The sequence below is a fragment of the Neolamprologus multifasciatus genome, chromosome 3 (assembly GCF_963576455.1).
Source record: "Neolamprologus multifasciatus chromosome 3, fNeoMul1.2, whole genome shotgun sequence".
In the NCBI taxonomy this organism is placed as follows: Eukaryota; Metazoa; Chordata; class Actinopteri; order Cichliformes; family Cichlidae; genus Neolamprologus; species Neolamprologus multifasciatus.
In genome coordinates this window covers 47,242,171-47,262,934 of record NC_140441.1, presented here as the reverse complement: position 1 = coordinate 47,262,934, position 20,764 = coordinate 47,242,171, and the positions used below count along the sequence as shown (strand labels likewise).

The following is a 20,764-nucleotide window of genomic DNA, read 5'->3' as shown; positions in this document are numbered from 1 at the left end:
GACCCATTCAGCCCACAGATGCTAAAGACATCAATCACAGAGGTCCATAAGTTATGTGTAATAATCAATCAATCAATCAATCAATCTTTATTTATAAAGCACTTTTCATACAAAAAGAAAATGTAGCACAAAGTGCTTTACATGGTTAAAAGCAGCCCCCCCTCCCCTCCACACACACACACACACACGCACACACTTAAAAAGTAAAATTGGACTGGGTACGCATGAGCCAAGTGAGGAAACACTATCATGGGGAGCCGTCTGCACCGGAAGCCGGTCACAGACCGCAGCCTCCAGGCTGGGCACACAGCAGGAGGGAGGCAAAGAAGCCCCCCAGCCAGGCTGAGAGGACCCACAGAGCCCCAGCAGCCACGGTCGATCACAGCCCCGGTGCAGAGAGCGCCCTCTGAATAATGAGATCCGGGACAAAATCACACCTGAGCAATTGGTGCTACTACAAATATATGTACTAAGAAAATTGGTGATGTGTTCAATACTTATTTTGCCTGCTGTGTGGCTTCAGTATGGATTCTGTATGGATTCGAGTCTTGTTCGTCAGTAGCTGGCGTCTGCTCTGTGAGAGAGAGGTCTTATTTCCTTTACTCTGCGGATGTGGGCGGCATGTTCACTCAGTCTTTAGTTCTGCTTTTTCTGTGAGCCTCCCTGCTCCCTGACAGGCACCATGTTTCCATCCAGCTGTCATGTCAGTGTAAAAGACTAAAAACATCGCAGTGAGTCAATGAACCAACCACCAGTTTCCTCAAACATATCCATGGGAATGCTGAACGAGCGTCTCATGAACTGATAAGACTAGATGGGACATCTCATTATGAGGAAAAGGGGTTGTTTTTTTTTATTTTTTTGGCTAACAGGGCAGCCTGGTGGTCTTCATGGATGGCTCTGTTAATCAGAGTCTTTCATTTTAGTTCAGAGTGAGTTTTCAGTATGACATCTTTTCATGGTGGTGCTTTTAGTAACAAACATCTGTTTGCTTTAAAGGTTGCTGCTGTTTTTTCTCTCTGATCCAGAGTCTGTCTTCAGCCTTAAGGACGATAACTAGTTTGGGTCTGTGGCCTGTGTGTGTCTGTGTGTGTGGGTCTGTGTGTGTGTCTGTGTGTAGTCAGAACTCCAACGTTCCCATAGCTGTTGGTCTTCAGTGTGTAGGAAGTTGTGAGACATGTTACTGTTATTTTGATCTGTTTGTAAGGACTGACAATAGTTTATGGTTTGTCCTGTCTTTCTAAGCCCTGCCCCTCCCCGAGCCTGGTTCTTCCAGAGGTTTCTTCCTGTTTAAAGGGAATTCTTCCTTCCCACTGTCACCAAAGTGCTTGCTCATAGGGGGTCGTCTGATTATTGGAGTTTTCTGTTATTGTGGGCTCCTTTTCTTACACTAATAAGTGACTTGAGGTGACTGTTGTTGTGATTTGGTGCTAGTTTAAATAGAGCTGAACTGAACTGAACGTTCTCTTTGGAACTTGCATAAGTTTCACTGTATGTGAGTGTAGAGTTTCCTCCTGCTGATATGTTTTTCTTTCCTTGTTAAAGCTGTTTGTTGTTGTTTAACCACATTGTTTTAAATACATTAAATTCCAACAGGTCCGGCGTTCCAGGCTACTTTATTATTCAGGAAGTCGTAGCCTGTTAACCACTACAAACTGGATGTAAATTCCAACAATAAGTTACCATTTTTCCAGTTAAAAGTTTAAAGTTAACCTGTTTCATTAAAAAATATGAAGTAATCGACCATCTTCATTTTTGAAACGAATTTAATGTTTGTCAAATTCCCAAATAGGACAGCTTTTACAACAGGGCAACAGCCCTGATCAATGCAAATAGCTGACCTGACTGGCTACCTCCCTGGACTTCTTTGGGGGGGAGGTTAAAAATAATATTTATAACAAGGTGCAATTATAATTAATGTGCAATAATAACAGTGTGCAATACACATATGCTTATTCTTCTTTTTTTATTACTAAGTTAATATACTGTGTTGTGATGTGTCATATCGTGTCGTGTTGTGTTATATGTAGTGCCAACGTAGGACAGTTTTCCAATCTCATTGTACTATGTATGACTGTGCAATAACAATAGAGAGTTATCTTATCTTAAATAGTCTGGTATAGGAGAAAAAATAACACGTTCTGTCTTACGGGGCCATGACAACACACATGAGCTAGAGACCACATGATCCATAAACCCAGGTCACATAGTCCTGTGTTTTTCCCTGAAACACAATCTACCACTATTGGTGTGTAAATAATCTAATTGTGTGGAGAGGACCGCCTCCTCTATAATGAAAGTTGAGGCCGTGCCTCTCTTATGTAACAGCAGATTTACTGTGCAAGTGGGTAGAAGACGGGGCCTCGAGGGGTTGAAGTAAATACTGTATGTGCACATATACCCATTTATTATTATTATTATTATTATTATTGTTATTATTATTATTGTTATTATTATTGTTATTATTGTAGCAAACGTCAACGTTTTTACAATTTGATAGATGAAATATGTGCTTCTTAATAATGTGGCTGTAGGTTGTTAGTGTCTTTAATCGAGGTAGGTTCAGGTGAGTTTAAATGAAAGGAAAGTAGTTTAACAGATTTATACAAACTGTAGTTTAGGTCAGTTATGGAGCCTCCCTGTCCTCAAACTGTGCAACTGCATGTAAGACATAAGTGCTCAGAGTTTCTAGGACACGTTTGGTGCCATTACAAACCTTTACATCACTGGGTTTGGTTGGTTGGTAGCAGTTAGTAGACTTACAATAGTTTCTGTTAGCTAACCAGTGACAAAGCTGATAACTCAGTGGAAAACAAACTAAAACTAAAAAGAAGTCTTTAAACAATGTTATTTATATGTTTTTACCTCCAACCACCATGGAACATTTATTTAGTTAGATTTAGTTTTTCATGCCCATCATGCATTGTGTCGTACTATTTGTTTGTCAGTGTGCTGAGCAGCATGTTCTGCCTTTTGCATGGACACACTGAGCTTTGCATATGGAGCTAAAGCAAAACCTGCAGTCTGTATGGCTTTAACAGAAAGAAGACGGGAGGTGTGACAGGTTAAAAGATAATGAATAAAATAATAAGGGCTTCAAATAATGAGGCAACATTCTCAGTCTGTTTCACATGAGTCAGAGCTGCTAGTTATACTGCTGGTAGGAAACACGCTGCTGGTTAAGATCGGGTCATATCCAAACATCTCGCTATGATCTCGCTGCACGTCTCCATCACTCACAGAAACATTTAGATTCCCACCTAATGAAATAGTGCAGTTTCGGTCTACTCTCACACACGCCATACCGAATGCCTTTAGCTTCTGTCTGTAGTGCTGCTCATCGGCTTGCTATCACTAACACTGTAACAGGAATCCACACAGCCACATCCTGTCTTACAGCAGACACAGAGTTGTGTTGTCACTGGCAACATTGCGAAACAAACAGCATCAGAACAGACGTTGCGGTCTGATGCTGTCTTATGAAAAAGAGCCAGGGTGAGGGGAAGAGGTAGCTGGTTGCTACATGGCGCTAAACCGAATGTATAATAAAGCTTGATGTCGCTGTAGTCGCTCACGGCAGCAGGAATGCTCGTGTTCAGTGCATATTTAATGCCGTAAAGTAGTCGAACGAGGTCATTTCCAAGACGCGTGGTTGGTCGAACTCTAGTAAAGTAACTTTAGTCTATAACTGTCAGTCAGTATTAGACGTTCTGACACACACGAACACACGAATACAAATGTAAGGTTGTCTCATATGTCGAGCACTTGTTGCTAAGTTGTTTCATGTTATTACAAAAAAGTGACGCACACGTTTGCCTACAGCTCTCTCCTTGTGACTCATTTATTTGTGTCTTCTCAGTTCTTTTGTTGGCAGTGGTGCCTGCCCACTAACTCAGGCTCATGTTGTTAACGTGAACACACCTCAGCACAGGCAGGTGGAGAGTGTGCAGCAAACGTGATATGGGACAATCAGTAATGCAGCCAGTTTTTCATAAGATCTGCTAAACATCAAACCCCCTTCATGCAATGACAGTTTCAAATCTGGATTCATCACTCTGAGCTGTGTTGCTACTGATTTTCAGTGCAGTGTTTGTGTAACTGGATCCACCTCAGTGTTGATCTCATTTCCCTTCCTTAGAGATGGCTTCTTGACAACACATCTTCCAGTGAGAGTTTGTGATGAAGCGTCTGCAAACAAAGGATCAGATTTCATTTTAAGTCATTTTTAGCCCCGTCACGTCTTTGAGTTATCCAATTCCCTCTAATTGTTTTAAGCACAGCATGCTAAAGGTGCCAACATTTTGGCTAATAGCTTTTTGGGAATCACCTCATTGGTGCAGAAATACTATTTTTATGATGTCAAACTGTAATGTTTTTGTCTATGTTTCATAAATTCAACTAAAGAAATGTTATTTTATTTTGTTTGTCAAATGTGCATATGTTGTTTATATGATATCAGCCACCACAGTTAACGTGAACAACAATGAAATGCTATTTCTATAATATGTCATTCACGATGTGGTCTTCACCTGGTCAGTTTCATGCAGAGCATCATTCACATCATAGAAACGACTAAAGCTGGTAAATAAATGTACAGCAGGGGTGGACAGCATAGCCAATGGCTTATATAATGATATTTACATTTACATAATTTACACTACTGATATTTCTAACAATAAAAATGACTCAGCTCATTTGTTCCAATCAGCTGCTGACAAACCAGCAAACTGAAGGTGAAATAAGAGGCCGGAGATCGTTCAGAAACAATGGGAGGGAAAAAAGGTGTTTAAACTGAGTTTAAATAATATATGTCGGGGCTCACGAGTACTCGCCCAAGTACTTGTGGGAGACACTGCTGTATTTTGTAGTAGTGGTGACTTTCTCATGAAACATAGGCTACGTCCACACGTACCCGGGTATTTTTGAAAACGCAGATTTTTCTATGCGTTTGCACCTTCCGTCCACACGTAAACGGCGTTTTCGGTCACTGAAAACTGAGATTTTTAAAAACTCCGGCCAGGGTGGATATTTTTGAAAACTCCGTTTTTGCATTTACGTGTGGATGAGAAAAACTGAGAAAACGCAGCGTCAAAGGTGTGCGCCTTTTTTGACGTCACACTGTGCGCCACGTTATTGTTTCGGTGAAATGAATTTCTACAATACTGTTACTGTTAATTGTTCTCTCTGCAGTGTTTAAATGCTTACATATACACACACAGTTACTGTCCCTCCACACATACGACTCAGTTCTGCTTCTATGCCCCAGCTTTGTTTACTTTTTCTCACCAGGCTTCTAGACTTCTGATTGGCCAACATTTCTACACGGTTAGGAATATATCGCCACCTGCTGCTTTGGCATGTTCCTAGCAGCGTTTTCCTTCATTTCTGCCTTTACGTGTGGACGGGATTATTTTTTAAAACGGAAAATCTCCGTTTTCAAAAATACCCGTGTACGTGTGGACGTAGCCATAGATGCGTTTTGTGCAGATGAAGTCCAGGTTATGTCCATCTGTCCATCTTACCTGGATAAATATTCAGACTTTGAAGGCTGTAAAGTTTCAGTGTGTCAGCTGTGATCAAATGACGCTCATAACACAAACAAACGTGTGCTGAGCAGCTCCTCAGGCTGTTATGCAATACAGGGTGGAACATAAGAGGGCCGATGACTTCATTTGACTTTTTTCTTGTTTAAACAATGAGTTTAAACCTGTTTGATGTCTCGAGCTTGTGTCCTGTGTTATCATGCTGTAGGTGTTTGGAAGCCCTCTGCCTTCCACCGAGTTCTGTCTGATCAATGTGTGAGAGGTCATGTAAGTGTCCAGGATAAAACCTCCTGCAGAGCCTGTAATTAGATGCAGAGCTTTGCTCTGACTGGAGAATCCTCCTCTTTCTACTGATCTGTTTAAAACCTTCAGCCCCCTTTTAAGCTTCATGATCTGCTTTCGTTGTTCCAGTAAATACACCTTCCCTACTTTTAAATTTTGGAAAACTTGCCCAGCTCCAGCTGAAGGTAAGGCAGCATAATAACAGATATTTATTATTAAAAATGAATTTATTCTGACCAGTCAGGTGCAGAGGGCGGATTAAGTATTTAAAAGTAAACATGCTGGCATTGTGACCGAGTGTCAGTAATAAGCCATCCACACATGCAAAGAAATGAAACTATAGATGTTGACTTGTGTGTAATGACACAGTGAAACAGGAAAGTATGTATTTAATGTATTTAATACTTTGTACAGAAGCCTTGATGAGGACACGTCCTGTATAGAGAAACAAGTCACATGACTTTGGCCCATTCTTCCACATAAACAGCCTTCAGATCCTGATGACCTGCTCCATAAGCCCCTACTTTGAACTCTGACCTTTAGCTCTTTCCACAGATGTCAGATTAGAGTCAGGCGATTGGCTGCACCAGCTTTATTTTCTTAACCAATTCAGTCTCCTTGGCCGTGTGTTTGGGATCATTGTCTTCATTTCATCTTCATCATCCTGGCAGCAGAAGGTCTCGGTACGTCTTCCATTCATCCTTCCTTCAGTTACATGAAGCGTGCCCAGAGCGCGATGGTCCTTCCTCCAGACGTGTTTCACCGTCTCATCTGACCAGTTATTCACAGGCTCGTCTGAATGTTTGTCACCAAACTTTAAACACGCCTCAGGATGCTTTCTTCTTTAGCGCTGGAGTGTGTGGTGAGGGTGAGCGTAGGCCATGGCTCTCTTGGATCTTGGAGAGCTCTTCTGATCAGTCTTCTCACTCGTCTGTCTGGCATCTCATGGCGAGCACCTGCTCGCCGTCTTTGTGCTTTTGGAGCCGTCAGTATGTTTTCCAACAACAGGTTTGTGAAGAGAGAGAGTTCATTGGTTTTAACCCTGATCAGATGTTTCTTGTGGGGCACCTCGGTAATGACACACCTTTTTATGGCCCATTAGTTGGGTCTCAACCAGCTGATATTCATCTGTACTAAGTGGGAGGACTGGTTTCTAGTTACTGGTAGATTTCAGCTGGTCGCATGACTTTCCATGTGCTTTTGCACCTCTCTTTCTTCATGCGTTCAATACCTGTTCCCTTTGTCATTTCTTATTATTACACATAATTTATGGACATCTATGGTTGGATTTCTTTGCGTCAGGAGCACCTTTAGAAATATATTTACTGGGAAACTTGGTGACGTGTACCTGCTGTATGTGATGGACGTGTTGATATGCCAGCTCACTGTCTGCCATATCATTTGTGGCAGTAAACAAACTCCATCCATTGAGAACAAAAAGCATCAATGAACCTGATGGATGCGCAAATGCTGTGAAATGTCACGTTCCAGTTAGCTTCACCATGATGTCTGTACTTAATGGCATTGACAGTGAGACGTTATGGTTAATCTGACAGTGTTTATATATATTTAGGTCCCTTATAGCAGACGTGGAGCTTCAGGGTTCACTGCTAACAGGGTTCATTACCCTGTGTTTTACTGTGCCCTCTGGCCACAGCACAATCATTGATCCACAGCAGCTGTTGACGGCTCTCTGCTCACTGTCAGAGTGTCTGCATGTGGACCAGGGCTCAAACTGGTTAGGCCTGTGACTTTTACTGGAAAATACCCACAGAGTGTGACGGTGGCACAGGGCAAGTGAGAGCTTGCTATAACCTGCATACTGTTTTTTCTTGTTGTGTGCTTTTCCTTGTTTATATTTTTGATCCAGTTTCTCCGAGCTAATAATCGCTGACCTGTTCTTAAGCCTGGTGAAACATCTCCACACCCACTGTGGTATTTTAACGGGAGTCGATCCAGGTCAGCAGATATCCTGAAGTGGCCGATAATCCTGTGAGACAGGGTAACACTGAACGACTTGTGACATGAAGGTAGAGGGTTACTCGCTACTCCTACAGAAATGAATATATTCAGGTCTATATTTGTACACATGCATTACTTACCCTTGATATTCAAGATGCAGAAAGTAGCTCTGATGATGCGTTAGCTTAACAGCGATCCAACATTTGTTCCTGCTTGGTTAGATTTGAACTTTTTCCAGAGTGTGCAGCAGCATGTGCGATGCTTAGCAATGAAAGTCGTTGTTTGAAAGTAATTACTTCTCATTGGGTGAACACATACAGATCTAGCTGGTCTGAATTTTCTTTGATTGAAATACAGCCAACAAGAAGGAGTCATTTAATAACCATAAACATGATATATGTTTATATTAACAAAGCATTTTTATATCTAAGTAATCAAACAATGACAGGTAAAGTGAGTCAGGGAAAAGAAAATGTGTTTGTAGCATCCAAAATGGCAGCGCAGCATTCAAACCTAACAAAGCTAGCAGCAGTCGTCCATCAGCAGACCAACAAACCGTGATGAAAAACAAACTTTGTAGCTCCTCCATCGCTGTTGTTTCACACAGACAAGTCTGCTGTAAGCCTCCACAGAGGTTTCAGATATGCAGATGAACTGTTAACTCAGACCACGTCCACTCCAGCCCGGATAGATTTGAAAACGGCGTTTTTGTCTGAAAACGCCGTTTTCTGTACACTCACAGAGTTGTGCGTCCACATTGAAATGGCCGAAAACGCTTACGTTGCAGTCCTGAGCATGCGCGAAACGTAAGAAGATTCGACCTGCCTCATTTCTGTCTTCTGCTTATTTACTTTCTGGCTCTTTGAAACGTCGCAACAAAAAGTTTTTTAAACAGACTAACAATGAGGTGGAGTTGTTGCTGCGAGTAACACAAAAGTACAAAGTTGCAAAAGCTCTCTGGAGCATGTGCAGACTGATATTAATCTTTAATAGGGCTGTCACACAAAACTGCTGTATAATGCCCTCTGCTATCTTTGTTTAGTTGGTCACATGACTGCATCACATGACTAAAATGTGTCATCATTTTCGAAAGTCTGCGTTTTCGAGTGTCCACACTGCGACGGGACAGCTCCGTTTTGAAATGTATGCGTTTTCGAGAGTGTTTTCAAAACGCTGCATTTTTCCTTGAGGAAAACGCCGTCTCAGTGTGGACGGGAGGCCAAAACGGAGAGAAAACGCATTAGTGTGGACGTAGCCTTAGCTTGGTGCCATCTTTAAATGAAGGCTGACGGCAGCCGTCATAGTTTATATGGAAGCAAACAGGGGTGAGTCTAAAGGGGGGCCCGGGGTGTACTAGACCACATTTATTTCAAGGCTTTCATAACATTTTTAAAGTGAAATAATATAAAATTTTGTCTTAATATCTAAAAATATGAAATTGTAAAGTTTTTCACAGGCCCATAAAAAAAGTACATGGACCAGTAAAACTGAGCCTAGGGCTGTTCGATATAACGATATATATCGGATGACGATATAAAAACATCTATCGTTTCATTTTACACTATCGTTTGTTTCGTGGTGTCACAAAATAAACTGTTTACAATATTTTTTTCATGGTTTTGATGGTCACTGTAGTGGCTATATTAATTTATTAAAGTTCTCTCTTTCTCTTATATTTAATATAACGACACTACAGACGGACAAGCGCCTGTTTTTATGCGTTGTGGTTAGCAACAACGATGGTAACACCATCGCGTGTCCGCTTGTTTATGTTCCACATAAACCTTTCACAATAAAGCTCAAGATCCTGTTGAGACTTTTCAAAATAAACTGAATCACGTGAAAGAGCAGATTATTTACGGATGAGAAGTAAAAAAGAGCCGCCAGGTGCTAAAAAATAAAGCTTAGACTCAAACGTTAGAACAGGCTTTTCCCCGCAGCACACCGTGTAATAAATACTCACAAAGAAAACAGCTTAACTTATGTCTAAAAATCGTTTCATGCATCTGTTAAAGATTCACAGAATTTACAGAAAATGTTAAATTTTTGTGATTTATATCGTTGTCGGGACGATAGAATTCTTATATCGGGATATGAGATTTTGGTCATATTGCACAGCCCTAACTGAGCCGTGAGGGTGTTGGGTGGATATTAACATGCACACCTTCATAACGTCTCGTTGCCTCCTATTAATGTCAGAAACAACACGGAGCATTTTTTAAGCTTTAGTGTAGTTTGCATATTTATCTTATTTACTCTGTATTTGAAATTATAGATTTTTTTCAAGAAAATGTTTTCTTTAGATAAGGACATTTTAATGTGGCACGTAAATACAAATGTCGTAGTTAAACATTAAAACATTGTTCATTTTGTCTTTTTTCTTTTGTATAATCACTCGATTAACTAATAGAATAATTGATAGATTATTACAGCCCTACACACTATGTGGACAAAGTTTTTGTCATATATTTGAGTTTCTGTTCTGCTTCTTCAACACGTTTTACTTTTTTCAGTTCTTAATATTTTGTCTTTTGGGTTGTGTGCAGCTGAACTGCTTTGAGTCCCAGAGTGGGAGCGAGGACTAAATAATAAGAGAATAAAATAAATGTAAATTAAAAAAACATTAAGGTGTTTTTTTAACCGTATATTAGATTTTATAGAGTATCGTGGATTTGTTCTCTTCGCCTCTACTGTCGACACTGAAGGAAGTAAGAAGCTGCACCGTGTGTCCTGACGAGGAAATCCAATCACATTTGAGCTCAGCTGAATGTGAGCTGATTCCCCAGAGAGGACAGAGAAAACAGCAGTGTTTGAAGAGAGCTGGTCTGAGTCAGCTTTGACAAAAGGTTTCAGTTCTTATCACGGTGACGTGTTGGGCCTCCTCCTGCTCCTCACTGTGGAGCGTTTCTGCTTAATGCCAGGCTGAAACACGGCAGGACACTTTCTAATGTTAAATCAGTCTGACGCTGCTAACAAGGTCAGCAGAGTTTGGGCTGGTGAGGTTTTCTTGGGTAAGGTTAGGGAATAACTAGTCGACTAATCATCGGTGTTGTCACTACCTGGTACCAGGCTTACTAGTCATTTAATCTAGTTCTTAACTAAACTGAAAGAGATTTTACAAAAAGTCCACACCCACAGTGACGGTGTCCTGTTCTCACCAGCCGTGGCTCATCTGTGTCTCTGAAGCTGTACTGGACACGTGTTGTTCTCGGTGTTAGTAGGAGAGATCTTTGATTTAGGCTTCAGCAGGAAATATTTGTAGACCTACGACCTGCTTGTGCTGGTGTGTTTGGTGTTAATTACTGTACCATGTGTTTGTGTCCCAGTTAATTATCTATGTTTTTTTTATGTGTTTCTGCCCATAAAAAAATTACATGCGGTAACCTTTTCCCTCCTTAGTCTCTACTCTTTCATGAGGTCAGACATATTTGTCCCTCCACTTCTTTTTATGTTCCCTCATTTCCTTTCAGATGATATCAGTAGCCTCTCTCTGGGAATTTGCTGACATTTCTTTTTTTATTGGTGATTGTTATCGTCTCACTCATAAATGAGGAAACTTGCATCTAAAAATTAGCCATAAATGCCCAGGAGGATCTAATGGTATCAAACGGCCCAATGACAATAGTTGGGACCTGCACTGACCCAACGTTAAGTTACATTTTTAGCCCTCGGCCATGAAAGGCTGTTGTGATATCATCGTCATTGTGCCAGGCAGGAAGGTGGGCGACTGGAATACCCAAAGTTATGAATGCAACTCAAGAACGAAGCAAAGTAGGAGTTTTACACTGATCCCATTTGTGTATCTCTTAAAAAACTTGGAGTTTGATGAATCTCAGAAACCTTGACCTCAAAGTCAGGGGTCAGAGGTGCAATAACTCCAGATAACAATGCGATGTAGGATTTTGAAATGAATGCAGGGGCGTGCACATCAGGATATACCTCGGGTCACAGTTTCAGGGGTGTGTGCGATTACATAGACACAGCTACAGCACAGATGTCCTGTTGAAGCATGAACATGTCAGCCTCTGACCTCTGACCTGAGATTCAACCTTGTTTGAGATTATTAGTGGACACACTCGTGGTATCAAATGCAAAGTGCTAGGTGACTTCTTTCAGGGTTATTGCATTCATGAGCTTATCAGGAAACTTGACCTTTGACCTTTAAGTTTACCAACACATACAAAATATAAACAAATAAAAACAATTTGTAAAGTAAATAAAACAAAAAAATGTATCAAGTTGATCCTGTGACTGCATTTTTTCATTTAAATGTCTAATTTGAGCTGAGATGTGACTGCTGCGCCATGCTGTCTTCATGGTGACTGACAGTGTCGTACAGTAATGTGAAAAGCAGGAGGAGGTGGTTAAGTCTATGCTGCAGGGTTTACAGTGTGGATGGTGTCAGATGGAAGCTGCTGTATGTGGCATGAAACAAAGATCTCATTCATAAAAAACATTTAATAAACATTTGGTCCGTTTTAACATTTGTATCAATGTATCTACAACTGTTGAAGTTTGGGCCGTTTGATGTTTTCCAGATCTGTCAAAGAACCGTCTGTGTGAGCTGCCAGAGGAGCTGTGTCAGTTCATCTCCCTGGAGACGCTGAGCCTGTACCACAATGGGATGCGGTCCCTGTCCTCCAGCCTCAGCAACCTGCAGGCTCTCACCTACCTCAACCTCAGGTAACTCCTACACACTGCAACACATGACTCTGATCACTGCACTGCATTGTTTAGCAGTAGCGTTGTGTTCTGTTGTAGTCAGTAATGTTGTGACAAATGTAGACCTCAAACGTGGTTATGGAAGAGCAGCGGTAACGCGCTTCTGTCGTAACGTCAGTGAGAAACACTGTTACTGCAGCTGTTCTGCAGCAACATTTCTGGCTAAATGGAAACAGGTTTAGCTTTGGTCCTGCAAGAGTCAGAACTATTTTAGGTGGACTGTTGGGCCACGTTCAGTCCAATAAAAATGCTGTTTTTGTTCATATAAAATGATGCATTTTAAAAACAAACTTACTGAGTAGTCAGCAGTCATAGTTTGGTATCAGTGACACAAATACTGATCATTCCATCTGTACACTGTTCATCCAGTCTATATAAAACAATCACTAATCCAACTGTTGATAATAATCAGAGAGCAGAATGCTCTCAGTAGAACCAGGTGCTGGTTAGTGCAAAGGCAGCCTCTGTGTCTTAGTGTGTGTTAATCTGGGCCTGGACACTTTAATTTTGCTGTTGCTAGGAGACAAGGCGAACCCTCCAGGTTGTTGTTAGTTCGAGCAGGAAAAGTGCAGCTCACAGCAAACACACTGTAATGTAGTAAAGCATCTAACTGTGTTTGTGTGCAGTCCCAGGTCACACCTCCTAAACTGCATCACTCTCTCTGTGACTCCACAGTCGTAATCTCCTGTCCAGTTTACAGCCTTCGGTCTTTCAGCTCCCCCTCCTTCGAGTGCTCATCATCAGTAACAACAAGCTGTCTTCACTGCCCGCCTCCATATACTCCCTCACACAACTCAGACAGCTGGTACGACACACTCACATCGTCGTTTCTCCTTGAAATGTTCTGTTTGTACTGTGGAGGGTACAGTGGTACCCCTCACAGCATCCTGTGATTCATGGTCAGACGTCCAGTCTTACAGTTTAATCACTCCGTCACATTTCTGTGTTGCAGTTTTCCTCTTGGTTCATTATAGTTTTTTCTCTCTCAGGATGTAAGCTGTAATGAACTTCAGCGTCTGCCAGCAGAGCTCGGGCAGTTGGAGTGTTTGAGAGACTTGAACCTAAGAAGGAACCGGCTCACCACGTTGCCTGAAGGTACAAATAAACTCATGCTTGAAAATCCACAGTAGGAATAGAGAGTGCTGAACAGGCCAATCAGAGAGGGAATGTAGATAATATATTATAGAAGTGAATTCTTATTGGATCGACGTCCAGTGGTGAAGGAGTTGAGGTTTCTACTGTATGAAGTCAGTTTGGATTTTAATGTTTACGAAGCTCCAAGCCCGGAGCGACTGACTCTCACCCTCTCTGTTCCCCACACAGAAATATCCGAGCTGCCCCTCGTTAGACTCGATGTCTCCTGCAACCGAGTTTCCCATCTGCCTTTGTGCTACCGTCACCTCAGGCATCTGCAAAGCATCTCACTGGATAGCAATCCACTGCAGATGCCACCAGCGCAGATCTGCTCCAAGGGCAAATACCACATCTTTAAGTACCTCAACATGGAGGCCTGTAAGAGGAGCCAAGAAGAGCTGGAGAAACACCTGAGACCCACTGGATTTAACAGCTGGTAAGGACAAAGGTCTAAGAGATAGTCAAGACTTCTTTAACTGGTTGGGTTAACCCTTTAAAACCGGTCGGAGCGGACACGCTCTGTTTTGTGTAACTATTTTTAAATCCCGGTAGCTCTGCAACCACGTGAGCTAGCGCAATAATTTTTTTTGCATATGAAACCGGAGGAGTTGTACTTACATCTTATGCCATCAGCTTGTCCTCGGTCACAGTTTCCTTCCACATATAGCTTTGCAAAAACTGCATAAAAAGCGCTTGCAGCAACAAAAACATAATATTCCAGAAACACGCTTTGCTGATCCGATCAGCTGTTCATAACACTTCCTACGTTGGAATAGACGTCAGCGCGAACTTTTGCATGTCCGCCATGACCTGCCCGAAACCGGAAGTGACGTCATTTTCGCGGAAATGTAGTTTTTTTTACCATATAGCCTCATGAGCCTATACTGGTGTTTTTAAACATTATGTTTGACTTTATGACTTTCTGTGTGGTTTCTGGGATGCTTAGGACTCATATTGCACTGCTGGAAATAGTTTATTTTGATGCATATGCTGCTTTTTTGCAAATTTGCATTATAATATTTATTTTCGTTTTTCCTGCAGTATATAAAAATTGGTGTATTTCAAAAATAAAACTATGAAGACACTCAAAATAAATTTCCTGTGGTGGGAAACTATTTTGTGCAACTTTTTTGTATTTACAGTTTTAAGGCATAAGCCTCTTAAATTTCTCTAACTAGAAATATATGTTAAAAAAAAAACGATTTTCAATTTTTTTGTAGTTTATTGCACTTTTTTGCAATTTATGTAATTACTATGCACTTAATGCAGACATATTATTAAAATCTGGGCTGTAATGGTTGTATTGATGTATAGCAACTTGATAGCAACTTGAAAATGCTCCCAAAAATGGCTCCACAGCATGTAAAAATATAATATAAGCTCTGGCGCATAAATATTTCTTTCAAAATAAGACACACAACTGCAACACGGGAAAAGACCCAGGGAAACAGAGTTAACGATTAAAAACCCTGAAAACTGTCAATTTCACATCCAAACCTCCACTCTCGCGGCCCCGTACCGGTCCGTGGCCCGGGGGTTGGGGACCGCTCAGTATCCATCTACACTCAAATGAAAATAGTATCATTGTAATTCAATGCTTTCCATTTAGCCGCCCAGTAACATTGTAGTACTTGAACCACGGACAGAGATAAGAGAAGTAACTCTCTAACACTGCACCAGAGCCTAAAAACATGAGTCACTGCCCTTTAGAGCGACTCTCTTTCACAGTTTGCCCCGACTGACACAATGTTTGCTCTTCTTTATTTTAATGGGTGCTTATGGTGTTTTCCCTGCAGTCTGTCAGACCAGGAACTGTTTCCAGGTCAGTTAGGAGGGCTTGACTCTGGCTTCAACAGCGTTGACAGCGGCAGCAAACGATGGTCTGGGAACGAGGTAACGTTACAGGATACACACTGTCACATGTGACTGCTTTATATATTCTTCTATTAATATCTATAATAGTGGATATAAAAATGCATTGTGTAGTATTAGATAAACAGATCAGTGTTTCACTGACATGTGCTGTGTGCTCAGTCTGCTGATGACTTCTCAGAGCGCTCCCTCCGCATGGCTGAGGTCAACAGAGACCAAAGTAACCTGGCGGAGGAAGAAGAGGAATCTAACAGAGGTGAGGAAAGAGACACGTGCCATAAATCATTGTTTGTGTTGGGAGACGTATTGAACACCATCGTACTCTTCACAGTGAATGGAAATGCGGAGCAGGTTGACTTCATTGACAGCAGTGTGACAGAGGAAGAGGACGACATCATGACCAATACATCCACGCCTCCTTCGGTACCAGTCATCCTCACGCCGATCAGCAGCTGTCACGCAGTGTCGTGTCCTGTGTTTGTGTTGATTATGTTGACCGCGTATTGGTTTTTCAGGATCAGAAGGACAGATCGTCACCGTTGCAATCCCAGGAGTCAACAACATCCAGGTCAGTGGTGCGAAGCAGTCAGAGCTTTGCATGGCTGTATCAGCTGCAGTAGGTTCAAACCTCAGAGCGGAGGGTCTGCTCTGTAACGCCACAAACAGAAATCTAAATTCAAGCTCAAAATTAAAAGAGGAATATTGATTATCTGCACAAATCTCACCTCCCAAAGTGTAGCTGCAATACTTGCTTTGTGCAGCACATTAGTTCTACAGGTTAAAGACAACATGAATCCACTTTATACTGTATTATAACACTGGAACCCAGAGTGATACATGTTATTAGAAGAAACTTTAGGCCTTTAGTATGATTGAGCAATGCTGATGGGGGTGCATAACTTTATATTCTGCACACAGTACACTAAACAAAACAAGACTTGGCAAATATATTAAGACTGTTTGCATTTAGTTAGCTAAAAGCTAAAGCTTTTGGTAGATAGATGTCGGTGGTGGAAAGTGGTATTAAGGTCTCCATGCAGTGGCTGATGTCTGTGGTGTAGAGAGTGAAGAGGCCCCCTGTGGTTCCCTGTGTTGCTGATCACCTGGTCAGACACGCAGTGTTGAAGACGCACATATTCTAGTCTTCCTGTCAGGTAATCAACAATCCAGGACGAGCGAGGCATCCACCTGCATCGCTGTCAGGTCATCACCCAGCAGGTCTGATGCTGCTGAATGCACCAGGAAACAACATGACGCTCACTGTCCTCTCCGGCTGGTCCAGGGCGTAGACACGATTGAGTAGGTAGATGCTGGTGTCCTCAGCTCTGGTGTCAGTCTAATGTCAGCCCACATCTGGACCCCCTTCAGTTCATCTTCAGTGTCGGCTTGTTATCTGGGTAACAATGGAGGGACAATAGAGTCGGTGCAGGAGGTTATGCGCTCAGTGATTCGCTGGGTAAGCCCATTGATGTCCTCACCGTGGGTCTCAGAGCTGCTTGTCACCTCAAAACAGCCCTCTGACCACCTCCTGTGGTCACACTCTGCATCTTCACAGTAAGCACATAGAGCTGAAAGGAGGAGAAACTGTACGCCTCCCTGACATTAGCATGCAGTAGGTCCGCCTTGGTGAGACAGACCACATCCTGTGTGAAGGGTGGAAGTGTCCAAGGTGACGTGGTTGAAGTCACCCGAGACAGCAATGGAGACACCAGGGCGCTGATTCTGTAACCACGCTGTGGCCGAGTGGATAGTGTCACGTGCACTGTGGGTTAGTAGAGGAAGGAATATCCACAGCCACCAAGGTCACGTGGGTAAATTCAAATGACACAACTCGAGTCCAACAGCGCACAGTTCACTGTCCAGGCAGGCAGTGGGCTCTGTGATGGAGACGTGAGCAGGGTTACACCGGCTGTTAACAGGAACAGCCTCTCTCCTTTCTGACGATCTGAGGGAATGTCTGAGTTTGTGTGACGACTGTCGTGGACCTTTGCTCGCACTGCTGTTGTGATGAAGCTTTTTGTATTTTATGCTGGTGGGTGAGGAAAACTGGAGCCATAGTGCCACGTGTGACTTTTTAAAATCAAATATCTGACATTGACGGGGTTTTGCCGTTTTCTGATCTTGGACTTTTCCTACAGATTTCATTGGATCAGCATGATGTTTGGGAAGTTCAGTCCAAAGACTTCTGCAAAGCTTTGAGTTGTGGTTGAAGGGTCTGTCTGTGGTGGTATGTCCAATTCCAGTCAATCACCACAGGACCAGAACATCCCAAGTTTGAGATGCTCGATGAAAGTCAGAGTCTGGAGGTATCAGACCCTTTCATGCCTGTCACTTGTGCTCAGGGTGAACCTGCTCTTATCTGTGGAAAGGACGGAGCACCACTCCTGGACCTGTCAGGCACCAGGGCAGGCAGTGAGCACAGGGCCCAAGTCTGATTGTTGGTCAGAGACGGTCACACTCGTGGCTTGCTGAAGGTCATTTTGTAGCTACTTGCACAAAGGAGCAGATCCTGGTAATGCTGTTGGGTTAAGCACCTTGTGTCAGTGGCACGTATTGATGTGCCGTCCTAGAGGAGTCGGACTACCTGTGCAGCCTCTGTATGATCCAGGTGTCACCCTGTCAGCAGGAACACTGACCCAAACTCAGCGGCTTTCACCTATAAAACCATTTTATTTATTTTGGACTTTGTCTCATTGTTGCTTCTGTTAGTTTAACTAATACCAGTGCAGCTGAAACTGATTACCAACCACCTCTGGACAGATCAGTATCTCACATGTTGAACCGACTTGATGCCATTCTCTGATTAAAACGATATCTGGAACAGCGTATGTGTGTTTCTTTTGTTTAGTTGTGCACGTTTAGCCCTCCGTATTTCCCCGACTTCCTTTGGATAAAGTAAAAGGTTCAAACATCTCTGAATGTGAATCGTGCGTAAACATCAGTAATGGGAAACATTTGGATATGAAAGTTTGTGTTGTTGAAGAGGAATCAGTTTAATTGTTGGAAGCTTCTTCTCAGAGAGTCCTAGTTTAGTTTGTATGTCAGCAGCTTCTCTAACAGACAAGCTGCCAGTGATTGCAGTAATAAGAAGTCCTGGAAGTTAGCTCACGAGCTTGGAAACAATCGGATATAAAATCTGATTGTATCCATTTTGTGTTTGTCACAGATCTAGCCTCCACATCGAGCTGGGCTCTTCATCTTCAGCCTCCTCGTCTCCTCTGTCCCCCTCCAGCCCCTCCCTAGAGGAGCGAAGGAGACCTGGTACCTTGTTTATCTGGCAGGAGAGAGAACGGCTTCAGCAGCAGCAGAAGGAGAAAGCAAGGTCGATACTGACGGAGATATTCTGCTTTTAGCGTCTGCACATTTTATTTTGAAGATGATGACTCGGCGTTTCTGCTTACCTTACGTGTCCCTCGAGTCAACACTGTAACTGTGCTCTCATGTCTAATTATACGCTGTTGCCTGTCTTAACCTGTTATTTTGTAGTTCGCTGAAGTTCTCCACCAAAACAGGAAGTCATGTGGCCACTGCACAGCAAATAGGAAGTAGTTCATGGTAAGGATGGCGTGCCGATAAACACACGCCATAGAGACAAACGCCTGTTTAAAAATCTATGTTAAAGTGGTAACAAAGGGCTGAAGTTCTGCTGCTGATACAAAGTGGCGTGTGTCTCTCTCTAGTGGTACATCACCAGAAAGCAGCAAAGCAGAGAATGGCACATCTGGCCTGCGACACAGATGTGCAGTGAGTACTGTCCTTATGTTCAGTTCACCGAGGTAAACGGGTTTGTGTGTCTGCTGTTTTAAATCACTTGTTTCTCCCTCAGAGCGCTGACCAAATGAGCACAGGCGCTCCTTCAGTCTCTCTGCAGCGATCGAGCAGCAAGACAGGTAACACAGGAGAGAGTGTGTGGGTGTGTGTGTGTGGGATGTTTCACAATTACACGCTCTCGCCTTTTAAATCCCAATGTGCAACATTTGCTGTAACACATGAGAGTGTAGTTCCTCAGAAGTGGTTACAGTCATGCTTTGATGAAGAGGAGCCATGTTGTAATTATGAAATATGTTCAATTCAGTTTGTGTGTAATTTTGTGTTGTGATGTGAGGGAGAGTGCGTCTTTAACACTTTGCATTGTTGACGTTTGCATCAGATTCCCACTCCTCCCCCAAGACGTCCCCTCCTCCCGGTCAGGCCCAGAAACCCAGCAGCTTCCTGTTTCGGACGTCCTCTCACAGCGGCATCAAACCCACAGGTACCCAAAGAACACGCCACAGCGTCACTCCACAATCCACACACCTTTACACCTTTATTTACCCGTCTGCTTTCAGGGGCCATCTTTTCTCTTGGGGAGTCTGGCAGAAGTGAGTCTCGCACGACGCTGCGCTTGCCCAAAGAGGAAAGACCGGACATCACTCAGCTACGCAAGGTCAGCCCCACAGACCAACACAGTCACAGTCAGGCTCCTGATAGGATGAGTTGTGTTAGTGTCATGGCACCTGAGTGGGGTCTACTTTAAACCATGACGCTCTGTGTCCTTAATCAGACTCTAGAGTCCCGCCTGAAGATCACTCTACCAGAGGATATGGGTGAAGCTCTGGCCAATGGCACCATCCTCTGCCAGCTGGTGAATCACGTCCGCCCACGCTCCGTGTCCATCATCCACATTCCTTCCCCAGCGGTGGTGAGTCTGGAAGCTTTGAAACGGAAATATGACGCTGCTGTTAGCAGTAGAGCGGGTAGCTGCATGACTCGCCTGGTCATTGTCCACTCACCTGTCGGTCATGTCACCTTTCTTTTTAAAACAAGCAGTTTGTGAGAGCTGTAGCGCGTCTGTGCAAATAAAATCAGCTCGCTATGATCAAAGTGCTCATACAGGCAGAGAGATTCATGTCACAACTAACACTGCTATTACATATTTGTAGCTTCTTCCTACTTCCTTCTCAGATTTCACATTAAAAGCTTCCAGAAGATGTTGAATGTGAAAGTACAGCAGCAGCTTCCTGTGATGGAGAATAACTCGCCTGTGTGTGTTTTGTTCGCAGCCCAAACTGAGCCTGGCAAAGTGTCGACTCAACGTGGAAAACTTTGTCGCCGCCTGTCGCCGGCTGGGAGTCCCCGAGGTAACGTGTGGATGTCCTGGTGTAGTCTGCCGTGATGACAGCGCTTTGAATCAAGTCTAAATCTGCTCTTTGCTGTTCTGCCCTTTGTCCTGTCGTCTCTGATGTCCTAGCTTTAACAATATAACTACT

The 20,764-nt window shown here is 43.0% G+C and overlaps 1 protein-coding gene across 2 annotated transcripts in view; it reads left to right on the top strand.

The window, feature by feature from the left end:
* lrch4 (leucine-rich repeats and calponin homology (CH) domain containing 4) overlaps positions 1 to 20,764 on the top strand; it is a 31,487-nt gene that overhangs the window by 5,177 nt on the left and 5,546 nt on the right. For both annotated transcript variants that reach the window (XM_085153969.1, XM_085153968.1), the window contains exons 2-17: positions 12,326 to 12,470; positions 13,185 to 13,314; positions 13,499 to 13,604; positions 13,833 to 14,079; positions 15,440 to 15,536; positions 15,678 to 15,771; positions 15,847 to 15,938; positions 16,031 to 16,083; positions 18,682 to 18,837; positions 19,002 to 19,070; positions 19,196 to 19,259; positions 19,342 to 19,405; positions 19,666 to 19,767; positions 19,844 to 19,941; positions 20,059 to 20,196; positions 20,558 to 20,635. In XM_085153969.1, coding sequence (XP_085010095.1) covers positions 12,326 to 12,470; positions 13,185 to 13,314; positions 13,499 to 13,604; positions 13,833 to 14,079; positions 15,440 to 15,536; positions 15,678 to 15,771; positions 15,847 to 15,938; positions 16,031 to 16,083; positions 18,682 to 18,837; positions 19,002 to 19,070; positions 19,196 to 19,259; positions 19,342 to 19,405; positions 19,666 to 19,767; positions 19,844 to 19,941; positions 20,059 to 20,196; positions 20,558 to 20,635 — 1,733 coding nt within the window. The remainder of the gene's footprint in view (positions 1 to 12,325; positions 12,471 to 13,184; positions 13,315 to 13,498; positions 13,605 to 13,832; positions 14,080 to 15,439; positions 15,537 to 15,677; positions 15,772 to 15,846; positions 15,939 to 16,030; positions 16,084 to 18,681; positions 18,838 to 19,001; positions 19,071 to 19,195; positions 19,260 to 19,341; positions 19,406 to 19,665; positions 19,768 to 19,843; positions 19,942 to 20,058; positions 20,197 to 20,557; positions 20,636 to 20,764) is intronic.